Raw genomic sequence first — 13,806 nt, 5'->3', positions numbered from 1 at the left:
CTCAGTGAGGGGGATATGTATATGGGTTTCAACATTACCAAATCCTGTGGGTTGTATTAGTGGAAGTGGATATGCTCCACATCAAGCCACTGTACTGGAGGGGTAAGGATCCTTTCCCCCAAACACTTTTTGAGCAGAGGTCCAACATTTGTTCTTAAGAGAAATGGGACCTCTTACAATTTGTTTCCTTGAGCTTTCTGCAGACCATGATTATAACACTTTACAATCAACATTCTTAACTATTTCTCTACTGATTAAACAAATATCCAGCAACTTTGGGGTTGTAGGCAGAGCTTTAAACTGGGGCAGAGCTGGAAGAGAGTACCAATACCACTGCTTTTCTCCCCAATGTGACTCCTATTTATAGGCAGTGGCAAAAAATTTGTATTTTTGTTCTGGTAGCAAGAAGTTATGACATTTGGACTTTTGAACAAATGATCAAGAATTTGTATAAAGAAAGGTGTAAAATGTGCTCTTTATTGGTGGCTTATAACTAAATTTAACCAAAGGAAAATATCATTTAGAATTATGTGCTGAATATTCCCATATGACGAAGGTTAGAGAGACAGTCAACAAATTCTGAACTTAAAACTTACCTTTTTTAAAAAAAATTAGGTTTCCGACATCCAGAGCAGCCATGGAATGCTGACTCCGCTCTCCGTGATGCCCCAGCATACACTAGTCTGATAATGGCATACTCATCATGGAACCCCAAAGCAGACTGGAGCCAGGATATGTATACAGGGGGTAAGGACTAAACTTTTATTTTTTAAACACACACACACAACCACAATATTATGCAGTTTTATAAGATTTTTAAAAATTCTTATTTTATATCCTACAGGACATAAAATAAAGAATATTAGGAATCTTATAAAACCATGCAATATTGTGGTCAAAAAGGGTGGTGGTGGAAGGAGAAAACTTACCTTACCCTTATAGGCCTGCTCCATTCTGCAGCGGGGTTCGGTGGAATGTGTGACATCACCAGTCTAGCGTGTTCTAGTGATGTTACACGGAGAGGGAGCTGGTGAACTGCAGCTGCTTTGGACATCAGACACCTAAAAACAAAAATTGGTAACTTTTAAGTTCAGAATGTTTTGAATGGCCTTCTTACCTTAGTTATGGAAGAAATCCTACAACAATTCTTACTCAATCCCACTGGATTCAATAGGTGTTCTGAGTGACTAAAAATGCAGGATTTAACCTTATGGGGGCATTTAAAATATAAAACACAGGTGCTTCCATTTCAGTTAACAACAAAAGTGGCTGCAGGTCAATGACATGCATTTTAACTTCTGCAACATAATTTCCAAATAAAAATTATGTATAAAATATGTGGCTTTAGTTGTCATCTGAGGAACAGGAGTAGAAACAAATGAAAATCTGTGAACTGTCTTTCATATTCAGAAAGTAGAACTTCTAAAAAACTCATTGCACATCTCTGCATCAATTATATAGTTAAGAATTTCTTCTGTGGCTATGGAACTGGCAGGGAAATTATCAGACTTCAGCTCAATATGTTTCTTTAAAAATATCTGGTTGGGACTTCAAGATGTGCAGGGAGAGCCAAGAAAACCAAGCTGTTCCCAAAAATGAGGCCTAGCCTTTCAGTGGCTGTCTACTATTAACAGTACTTCCTTTAACAGAAAATAAGACTTAATTTCTAATACAAAATGAGTAATAATTTGTTTCTCTTAGCACTCATGTATTCTCTTAGCAGGCAAATGTGCCAGACTACAATAAAAAACTTCTGTAGATCCTCACCTAATGGTTAACTATTCTTTTCCTCATCAGTGGCACATCCCAATTTTACCTGGTTAGTTACAACAACATTCTCCACATAACAGAATCCTGAGAAGAGTACAACTACCAACAAAGCGATTGCTGGACAATCTGGAACTATCAAACCTCAACAGTGTTCTCCTCAGTGAAGATAGCACTATACGTCAAGGGGTTCTCAAACTTCATTGCACCATGACCCACTTCTGACAACAAAAATTGCTACACGACCCCAGGAGGGAGGACCGAAGCCTGAGCCTGCCTGAGCCCCGCCAGGCCGGGGGGGGAGGGATGTCAAAGCCTGATCCCCCCTGCGGGTGGGGTAAGGGAGGGCAACACCCAAGCCCCGTCACCCAGGGCTGGGGGGGGAGAGCCCTAAGGCTTCAACCCTAGTCAGGGGGCCTGTAACCTGAGCCCCACCACCCCATGCCGAAGCCCTCGGGCTTTGGCCCCGGGCGGTGGGACTCGGGCTTTGGCTTCAGCCTCAGGTCCCAGCAAGTCTAACACCAGCCCTGGTAACCCCATTAAATTAGGGTCGCGACCCACTTTGGGGTCCCAACCCACAGTTTGAGAACAGTTGCATTAGACCTTTGCTATACTAAACCCTTAAACAACTACTGCCAATTATGTTTTATCATGAAAGATAAACAAGCTGATACACTTTCAGAATCATGCAAAATACAACCGATTACATCAGCACTTTTCTTTCAGAAATGGATCTTGAAAAACAGTATCAATGAAAATAAAGAAATCTTGTTTCTGTTTTCAAAATACTGAGGCATCACAAAATGAAAGCAAATTAGCAATAGACTCCTAGCTGCTGATAATGTCTTCATTTTGTGGTTTAGTCTTTATTACAATAAGCCTAATCAGAGAGATATGGTCAGCCCATTCAGCAGTGTTCTACTTTCCCTTAAGGAAACATAAATTATCATTTCATTAGTTAATTTATAGCATCTTATTTTTTAAAGAAAATTTGGGAAAGCGTAATTCAAAAATAGCAGACATTTTTTCTAGTCTCAGTATGAGCTCTGTAAATTTTATAAACCAATGGCTCTCATCCTTTCCATACTCCTGTATCCCTTTCAGGAATCTGATTTGTCTTGCATACCCCCAAGTTTCACCTCACTTAAAAACTACTTGCTTACAAAATCAAATACCAAAATACAAAAAAGTGTCACAATACACTATCACTGAAAAATTGCTTATTTTCTCATTTTACCATATAATTACAAAATAAATCAATTGGAATATAAATATTGTATTTACATTTCAGTGTATAGTATATAGAGCAGTATAAACAAGTCATTGTCTATATGAAATTTTAGTTTGTACGGACTTTTCTAGTGCTTTTTATGTAGCTTGTTGTAAAACTATGCAAATATCTAGATGAGTTGATGTACATTCATTCTCAACACATTACAGCATATACTATATGCCATCTCTTGAAGATTTACAGGGTTTTCCTTTATGGATACTAACAATTAAATTCCCTTCCAGTTAATTGAATCTTCCACCCTCTTAACTGCTGATAACCAAACATTTCCCTACACCTTTTCATGCCAATATTTTAAAGAAAAGTTAGATATTTAATTATAACTACTGCTGATGTTTGGATATGTTGCCTTACCTACTTTTGAAGATTAAGATATACCTTCAGATATATAAGGCACTTTAGAACAAGTTGAACAAATAACAGCATCTCTATCATAAATATTTCACAGTCTAAAGGCATGAATCAATACAATGCAGAAAACTAAAATGCAGAACACCCAGAGTAGTGTGTGGCTTTTACAGCTGGAATGGTTCAGAGAACAAGTAGGTAGTCAGGAGTTGCCGAAGGATGGCTCTTGGAAAATATTCACTGGAAAGCTGCTCCAACAAAGAGAAAGCATGAAAGAATACACAAAACTGTATGAGAAGGAGCCAAATGGAGCAGTTAGGAAAAAAACTTGGGTTAAATACAGGGAAGGAAGAGGCATTACAGGTGTTTTAAGAAAAAACTGAAGGGCAAAAATATACAGAGCCTTGAAAGTGGGGACAAGTATCTTGAAATTGATGGGCCTGTGAAAGGAATTTGAAAGAGGAAATAGGTGGAAATATAGTCAGAGCAGAAGAAGAAGAAAATTATTTTGGACTTGATTTCAAAAACTGGAACATAATATTTGACTTATTCATTCATATTTAGGCCCCTTATAAATGACCTCATTTTCCAAAGTGCTAAGCATCCAATAGCTTCCCACTGATCCTACAATGGGAAATGCTAGGTTCTCAGAAGTTTTCAAAATCAGGCCACTCCTTGGTATGTAAATATAAATTTACACGCCTAGCTTTAGGTTCCAATTTTTGAAACTCTTGTTCCTTGACAACACTACCATGGAAAGCCTGGAGGAGGGAGAAGTGGTGTACAGACACAGGGAGGCCAGAAAGTAGAGATAACATTAGTCAAGACATTACAGCCATTACAGAGGAAGAAGTGGCAGGGCAGTGAGAAGCTGGCTGTAGTAAGCCAGAGTCTAGATGTAGGTGAAAATAAAATGTTTCAAGAGGTTGACAATTTTTACAGATTTTTTTCATTCTAATGGAAAGTGAGTTGCATGTACAAATCCCTGTACATGAAGATGAAACTATATCCCTTACTCTCCACCCCAACATAACCCAAAAGCAAGCCCAGATTTTGCCCTTTGTGGTTCTACTTTGTCAGCAGATCATCTTATTTTTCACTTTGTTACAGCCTGCTATAAAGGAATAAAGGTCCATTCACCTTTCCAACTATTTACTTTTCCATATTTATCTCAGGCAGTAGCATTACCTATCTTTTAAGTTTCACAAATATAGAAGAAAATTAAGAAATATAACAGGCAACTCCTTATGGCAGTGGGTCTCAAAGCATTGTGTATGTATCACCAGCAACATGTACCACAATCAGTAGGTTTATCAAAACGAGAACCTGCTATAACTACATTGACCAAATATTATGAAGGTGGTACTCAAAGAACAACTGTGTTTTGTAGGTTATACATTTTATGACCTAACATGGAATACACCACTCACAAAAGTAAATCAAAGAGAATGAAACTAAGAGGCAACTGAATGACAACAAAAGTATTCTTACCACATATTCATAAAAAACAAGCAACAATTGGGTTTCCATGGGTGCTGAATGAGAAGACTCCATAGGCTTCTTTAGTTTATCAGTTAGGGAGCTTCAGTGAATTCACTAAAATTTTGGTAGGACCCCAATCAATTATTTCAGATTCCAAAAATTTCAACAAGCGAGTGGTAGCAAGTCCGTTACAAAATGGAATGTTTTCCTCTGCGTAAATTTAGTTACTTAAATGTTCCATATATAAGTGTGATGATACACTGGCATCTTGCTGGAATCAGAGACATAGAAACCCAGTGGTTCTACTTGTCCCATTCCTCTCTTCTGGACAGAAACTAGTTACTGTAAATGGACCCGAATCCTGAACACCACGTGCTTTACATTAACTGGCCAAAGTAAAATCACAAAATCTACATCAGTCATGTCCATCCTTTTCATCCTGAGGAACAAACATAGTTTCTGAAAGCTCAAGGGGCCAAAATCAATATTTTGAGGCAGATACTCTGCCCTATTCTACTCCCTTTATATCATTCAGGCAGAGAAAGTGAGGAGAAACCACACACTAGCCTCCACCTGGAGATTCCCCTGGAGCTAGTTAGTACAGCCAACTCCTATGCCTCCCTTTTTACAGCCCCTGGCACAAAGCGTGTGTTGGAAGTGAGAAGAGGAAATGGCTGGAGTGCACGGTGTTCTCACTATCCCTAGCTGGTGTACGGCCCCTCCTAGAAGATACTGCCAGCTAGCATGAGTCAAAAGCAGCCATCAGAAAATCAGGGAGCTGTACCTGGTTGATAGTTTTCAGCTTCTCCTCTTTTTACCCTCTCTGGGGCTGCCCTGACCTGCATGGGGAAGAGGAGCCACCATCCTTCACTAGATACTCCTCTAGGCTCAAGCAGATTTGCATCTCTGACTCCCACAACCCAGAAAGCAAGCAAGCAATGGATTAGCCAGATTTATTCCCTGCAATTCAACAGGTAAGCTAGCAGGGGAGCTGCTGACCAGCTGCAGCAGGGAAAGGACAGTAGCTGCTCAGGAAGCACCCAGCTCACATCAGAGGTACTGCTGTGAAGGGCTGGGGCAGCAAGGAAAGTGGTGCAAGGCAATTTGGCAGGATGCGGTGATGGGGCTGATTCAATTCCAGTTTAAAAATGAATGGAGTACCTCATTTTCAGTTCATAATCAAATACACGTTTTCTTCTTAACAGGTCATCCTCAAGGGCCACATGTTGGACAGCTGTGATCTATGCCATTAGGCTGCTACAAATCTAGGAGTAATCAGGAGATGGATCCTCTTCTGCACAGTTTTTCTTGATGGAAGAACACTACCCACGACTAAAGCAAAAGATATTAAATTGTACAGGGGAGTCTAGGATCAAGTTGCTTGATACATCCAGACACAGAATGAGTGAAAAACTTTTTCAATAGGTCCATTATTTTCATTATTGCAGGCACAGCTGATAGCAACACTGATAGCTAAATTAAGGTTGCATATCACTTTCCATTATACGAACCCATTTTCAGTTGCTTATAATTTTGTAAAACTTAAAACCATAAGGGCTGAAATTTTCCATGCCACAAGTCTACCTCGGGCTGAAATGTCTTGAAAATTTCAGATAAAACTGTTTAGCCATTTCAGAAAATGAGATCTGAGGAAAATATGCTGTTTTTCCTATGTTAAAGAAATCTTACAACTGTTTAATTAAGAGGCTCTGGCACCTCCATGTTTTGGAGCAGGGATCTGAAACTTGGCAGCAGTTACCTTAGTATCAAGGATATGCTTATTTGCTATTCCTGGGAAAATCCACCCAAATTTGACCAAACGACGAGACTCTAAAAACTGCAGTTTGCATGTGCTCAGAAGTATGTTAGCTTAGCAACTAAATTCTCTGAAGATTTACTCCGCACTGAGAATGCTCCATCTCCTCACAGTTCCTAAGTGCTGACAGAACAGCACATGCACTAACCCAATACATTCATTGAGCATGTTCCTTTCTAGAGCTGCAGGGGCTGAGCAGGACTTTCCTAGTAATTGCTCATCGTGGCTCTAGGGATCCCCTGTGGTGCTGGGCAGAGGAATTGAGAGTAGGAGTACTACTGTCTCTCCTGTGTTCTGAATGCTCCTGTTGCTAGCGCCCAAGCAGCAAGAGGAAGGAAGACGTATGAATGTATGTATGAAGTATGTAAGTCTGAAGAAAGAAGTTTGGAATGACTAAATATCAGGAATAAAAATCTCTGGCCTAGTTAGGCTCTAGCATCAATTCTGCAGTTTCTAAGAAGTTAACTTCTTCTGATAGTCTCTCATGAAAAAAATCTCTTCAGAGGTGAAGAAGCTGGTTTTGAACTAGAGGGTGTGCTCCTCCCATCATCAGATAAACTCAAGGACTCCCTGGTCTTAAGAAATATTTCCAAATCTGGCAAAAATGAGGACAGATGGTCCCTAAATGGAAGAATAAGGGTAAGGCTACCAAAGTCCTCTGGTAAATCTTCATACTAGCTTTTTAGCCAGAATTACAAAAACCTGATGGCCCTGAGACCAATCAAAAAGACAGTTTATGCCTCCACTAGCCCTTAATCTTTTCCAGCTCACTAGCCCTAGAGCCTTGGTAAGACTGGAATCCACCTAAGGAGGAAAAGCAGCTGATGGAATTGGCCCTTCTGATACACCCTTTTTCTCCCCTCAAATAGCAGACCTATCACCTTTGTCTGCATCTTTATTGAAAGACCAGAATTTCATAGCTGTGTGCCTACAAGCAGCATTGATTTCAACCAAAAAGAAGTTAGTAGACAAAATCCTAATATTTACAAAAAGCAATAACCTGCACGACTATGGACTATGCAACACACTATAGCAGTGACCAAGTTTTAACAGAGTAAGATAAGAAAAATCTAACTAAATTTAATAATATAACTACACAGGGAGAGTGTTATATTACATGACAGAACAGACTAGTGGAGAGAAACTGAGGGATGACTTGTGGGTAGGAGATTTTATACACTGTTTTAAAACAATGGGTTTGAGGGACATACATCCTCCCCCCAGCAATGTTTCACTGTGACAGGTAATACAACTCCTAAAATGGGGATCAGCAGGGGGAATGTCATGAAGGAGAGAGAAATTCCAGTTGCTTCAAAGGGGTCATAACTCCAAAAAAAGGCCTCTGATAATTCAGCTTCTTCCAATGATCCTGCAAGAAGAGTTTCAGTGTCACTCTTTGGACAGCCACACAGAGAGAGCCAAAAACAAAACAGGCCTCAAGAGGAGTACAGCTCAGCCCAAGACCATCAGATATAAAAAGCCGCTGAACTTTTTTTGGGCAACGAATTAAAAGAGTCTGGTCTTAACTATCAAGACATGATAACACACAATATAACATAGGAACTGCCATACCATAACAGACAGTGGTACAGCTAGTGCAGTGTGCTGTCTCTGCGAGAACTAGATGTTTCAGAGGAAGTTGCAAGAAACCTCATTGCAAACACTTATGGAATTGCCTCCCAAAAAGGGAATCTTATTCTTAGGGTTTATCCACAGGAAGACTTAATGCACACTAGCCTGCCATGCAATAACCGGCTCTGTAGATCCTGCTACTGCATATTAGAAGTCCAATAGTACACTTCGACATACGCAATACAGCACTTTTTAGTGCATGGTAGCAGGGTCCACAAGACCAGTTAGTGCAGAGCGGGCTAGTGTGCTGTAGATTTACACCCCAGCTTGCCACTCACTAAGTTTCCATGTGGATAATCCCTTAGCTTCTGTCAAAGAGAGACTGGCCCATGCTCTGAAGAATTAAAACGTATATCAATTCTATTTTTTAAATTTCTTATCGAATTTAACTGTGGATGTTACAACTGTGGCTGTCTTACTATCAACATAAATTTATTTGAAGCCTCCTAAACTCTTAGTTTCAATGACCTCTCCTGGCAATAAACTCCACAGGTTAATCATGTGTTGTAAAGAATTACTTCCTTTTATCAGTTTTAAGTTTGTTGCCTAATGATTTCACTGAATATCTTTTTGTTCTTGCATAGTGAAAAAGGGTAAATAGAGCATATGATTTACCTTTTCTATAGCATTCATTATTTTGCATCATTTCCATTATTATTTATTAATTCCCCGTTCAGTAATCTCCTCTTTAAACGAAACTAAACTTAGTCCCAGTCTTTTAATGTTCTTAAATTTTTATTTTATTTTTATGTACCATTTACATTGCTGTAGTGCCTAAAGACCAAGCAGGTCAGGTCCTCATTATACTAGGCCTATACAAATGTATAGAATGTGATGGTCCCTCCCCCAGAGAGCTTTACATGGAAGTCTTGTCCTGACTCTGTGCATTGTTTGTATCTGTACTCCCCAGGATTAATGCTATATTCTTTTAGAGACAAGGCAACCAGAACCAAGCACAGCATATATAAAGGTGGTGTTACATTTCAGTTTAATGAGCAATTATGAAAAATTTAGATATTTACATACCCTTCTAAAAGTCTTGCTGGTATTAGATAATCCCTGATAGGAGGAACACCAGCAGAATACACATACAACTATTAATTTGTACTGCTGTACATAGATATTACTTCTATATTACTAATCTCTGCCATTCTGGTAAACCTCTCTCAGATTATTAGTCTTGAAACCAGGTCGCAGTCTTGCAGCTACAAAATAATTTCAAATGTGGTCCATAACTGCAGCTTTGAGTGTTGTTATAGGCATCGTTCTGAGTTTTTAAAGTGAAGTCTCTATTTTTCATAGTCCAGGTTAACATTTAATACCTCCTCCATTTCTCTAAACCTACCAAATCCACTTTTTTTTCTTTTTTGCAAATAGAACATTTGTTGTATCAATAACCTAAGGTGACCTGAACATACGTCTTCAAGCACCTGAAGCAATATAGGCTGAATAGCCTAATTTCCCTTCTAAAATACAGAGACAAAGTCATTTAAAATTGTTAGGCATTTCTGTGGCATTTTTATGAACTCTATTGATCACAGTTGCCATAGATGAAACTTTTATCAAGAGGCAGAAAGGAGAATGGAGCTCAATAGTAGAAGGGGTTTGAGCCAAAGAGTCAAGAAAACAAATGGGTTCCACCACTTATGCTTTTAAAAACATTCATCTTGGTGGGAGACTCTCCCTCTTTGCCACCACACCCAATATCTGCTGGATTCTTTGGTCCAATGGGTCTGATTTTGGCATCTTGAGTTACATGGTCCAATGTCTGCTAGGTATGAATCTGTCCCTCAATCCCCACTCCAAAGCCAGATGAAATGATCGTGATGCATTGCCTCCCCTGAATGAACGCTTCAGCAGCTGACTATAAATACAAAAGTCAGCTAAGCTGAATCTGACTACACATTTGTGGAAGGGGAGGAGTCAGACATCAGCACAGACATTATGTGGCTACATCACAGGGCCCTGGGTAACCATGTGTCTGGATGGAAATCTAAGCAAAACCACAAATATGTGAGGATTCCATACTTTGAATTAGTATCAGAATGTGGCCCCAAGGAAAGGTGCTCAGAGAATAAGTACAAATAAACCTACTCTTGTCTAAGGTACTATTGCCCTGCCCAAGCTTTACTGAATCAAAACCCTGAAAAAATGGTTAAAGATTGCTATATACTTATTAATTTCACTGTTTCTTGACAGTAATTGTGAACTGAATACTAATATAAAGATATGATGGAAATAAAAAATAAAATCTTTCTAACCAGTTAACTCTAGAGGCTCCCATACAACTACTCATAAGACACACATTCTAACAATTGACAGGCTCCAGAAAATAACTGGAACAATTTTATATCCATACAAAAGAAAGTTTTTGAACATCACATACCGATTTCTTTCTAATGTTCTCCAGATCTTTGAGTTCATTCTCGATTTTTGTGATTAATTCCCTGAGTTCATCAAGATTAGTGCAAATAAGCTAAAAACAAACAAACAAACAAAAAAGACTTGGTAATGCATCATTTAAAAAACACACACTGAAGTTGAAAAAAAAAAAAAAACATCTAAAAAACACATTCTAATGCTTAAGTTTACCACTTGATCTTTTCTTTACTTCTGCAATTAATATATAACAAACAAGGAAAAAATCCCCATAACTTTTATAGAAAAATCTTATTAGACAGACTTCAGTCTTCAAGCTTACATACAGATGGAGCAGCTGAAATTTGGATACCGGTGGCTGCGTCTCCATAAGTTCTTACATAATTTACACTTCCCCACTTGTCAATGCCTGCGTCAGAATCCAGGTACTTTCTAAAAGACAAACTCACAGTGCAGAATAACACAGATCAGGAAACTTGCCCTAGTTTTAACTGTGCCTCTGAATACCTTTGTGCATGTTCCAAATGATTCCTTAGCAAGTGAACCCATGCTAACACTGAACTGCAATTGTGTTAGTAAGGTAATTACACCTTATTTTTGTTTGTTTATACAAAGTACCAGTAAATAAGTGTAACTAAAACAGAAAGTCAACGAAAGACAATGGGCCAAATTCAGTCTTGGTGTAAGGAAGTACAACTTCACTGATTTTAATGAGTTGCACATGTTTTCACTAGACACCCATGAAAGGTAATCCAAATAACACAGCTGTTTTCACAAAGTAACATGATTTGAACAAAAATAAAGCACCCAATATAATGTACTGTTACTAATTTCTTCAACAGATGGCTTGTTTTCTTAATATTTCCTTTCAGAATGTGACTGTTAATTTCTTGATTAACTATGGGCTTGTCTACATTAAAAAGGCTGTGCCGCTACAGCTATGCTGCTGAAGTGGTTCTGTAGATACCACCCACACCAATGGGAGGGATTCTCCCATTGGCGTAGGTAACCCACCTCCCCAAGAGGCAGTAGCTTGCGCTGTCTACATGAGGATTTAGGTAGTTTTAACTATGCTGCTAATTAGTGTGGATTATTCACACTTTAATGTAGGTAAACCAACCTAATTTTCTAATGTAGATCAGGTCTATGAGTACAAACATAATGTGAGCAAATAGCAGAAGAATTCTGGTTTACTAATGTCAACAATAGGCTTTTAATCTAGAAACCATAAAACTAGAAATTTTTTATTCATAATATTGAATTTTAGGAAGTGTAGGTCCTTGGTGGAGAGAGAGAGAGAGAGTGAGTGTGAGTGAGAGAGTGTAAGAGAGAGAGAGAGAGAGAGAGAGAGAGAGAGATTTCAGCTGACAGCAACTTTTTTCCAAAGGCTATAACTCTGCATGTTTGGTCGCTGGATTTAAAATATCAAAATAAGTGATATCAAAAACCATTCAAGTCCATCTTCAAAATGTTCACTAATGATTACAAACATAATAAAATCTTTTAACAACAACAGAACACAAAATAAAAAACGTCAGAATACAATTACTAATATTTATGGCAAATCATCAAATTATTCTAACTCACTCTGATTTCAGTTGTTTTAACACAGGAAATTTTAGCATGGGAGCAAGTTAAAATAAAATTGTATGTACACTGATTTGACTATTTTAGGCTCCAAGGGTCCATATGCCTACCTTCCCCCAATACAATTTTTTGTTGTTTCTGATACTTCCCTTCTCCAACTCTATTTTTTAAAAAATAGCCTTGTTAATAAAATATAGTACATGATCTTTTGGCAAGATACTGAGGTTTGAAAGACAGCTAATGCATACAGGCAACAATTACTTTCCATAACATTTTACTGAAAAAAAGAGAAGTTTTATGCACACGTCAGCGGGTCTTTTTAAGAAAGTGGAGTCACTAACTTTATTAAACAAAGCAGAAATGAGAGAATAAGTGAGCAAATGATCAAGATATCTTAGGTTTTTTCAAAGTATTCTTTTTTTACTGCAAAAACAAAAAGTGTATGTTTGCACAATCTGCTCTTCAGGTAGCTAGCAGTGCCACCTATTCTTAAGTTGCCCAACTCTTTCCATTATAAAACTGTTTTCAGTTGCTTATAACTTTGCCAAAACTTGAACCATTTGGGCTGAAGTTTCCCAGGCCAGGTTTCTGCCTCAGACTGATGATTTTTTTTTGTTTTTGTTTTGTTTTAAGTTTCAGCAAAAATGGTCCAGCCATTTCCACAAATGAAAATAGGGAAAATACATTGTTTGGCCCAATGCTGAATAAATTATTACAACTGTTTTGTATAAAACTCTAGCACCTCCATGGTTGGGGGCAACAGCTTGAAATTTGGCAAGGAAATTACCTGGGGGAAAATGGACTGTGAGGGAGAAAGGATAACTGGAACTCAGATCTAGAAGTTAGAACTGGATGGGCATGGACACTGGGAAAGGGAAAAGTTGCCCACCGTTGGAAACTGGGATTAGCTAGATGAGAACACTCGGATGAGGAGCTGTGGAGGTGGAGAAAATGGACTGGGATAGTGACTGGATGAGGGGGATGGGGCAGGAAGTGTCAGGCTTAGGGAGAACAGGAGCAGAAGGGTCTAATACTACTAGAGGGCACTCCCCTTTAGAACCTGGAATGGAATCCAAGATTTCTGAGTCTCACCATTACTCAGCTGTCTGAAAATATCTGTGTAACCCATTGGCAAAGTGTGCATCTAATCCCCTTCTAGTGCTAGTCCACATAGAGGATGACAACCTACTACTGCTACTACTACCACCACCAGTTACTATACTAGCTGAAGTAGTGAAGATCTGTGCTGCGGATCCAGGGGTTAAAATAACTTAAGGGACTTACCGGTACGCAGGGTGGCTGGGCTCCTGGGCAAGGTGGGGGGGGTCGGCTCTGGGCCCCCAGAAGGGGCGGGGCTTGGATGGAAGGGGCGGGGCTCGGGCCAGACTCCCCCAGCCAGCTCTTCAGCACTGCCCGACCTGCACCGCCCAGGGCTCTGCTGGCGATTTAAAGGGCCCAGGGCTCCGGCCGCTGCCGGGAGCCCCAGGCCATTTTAAATTGCTGG

The 13,806-nt window shown here is 39.2% G+C and overlaps 1 protein-coding gene across 2 annotated transcripts in view; it reads right to left on the bottom strand.

Annotated features, from left to right (window-relative positions):
• The window catches only part of LOC113405312 (uncharacterized protein KIAA2026-like), a 79,205-nt gene that overhangs the window by 11,785 nt on the left and 53,614 nt on the right, over window positions 1–13,806 (bottom strand). For both annotated transcript variants that reach the window (XM_026646389.1, XM_026646390.1), the window contains one exon: window positions 10,723–10,812. In XM_026646389.1, coding sequence (XP_026502174.1) covers window positions 10,723–10,812 — 90 coding nt within the window. The remainder of the gene's footprint in view (window positions 1–10,722; window positions 10,813–13,806) is intronic.

This window comes from Terrapene carolina, unplaced genomic scaffold (assembly GCF_002925995.2).
Source record: "Terrapene carolina triunguis isolate 2854851 unplaced genomic scaffold, T_m_triunguis-2.0 Scaffold35022, whole genome shotgun sequence".
Taxonomy (NCBI): domain Eukaryota; kingdom Metazoa; phylum Chordata; order Testudines; family Emydidae; genus Terrapene; species Terrapene triunguis.
This window is presented reverse-complemented; position numbering and strand designations above follow the sequence as displayed.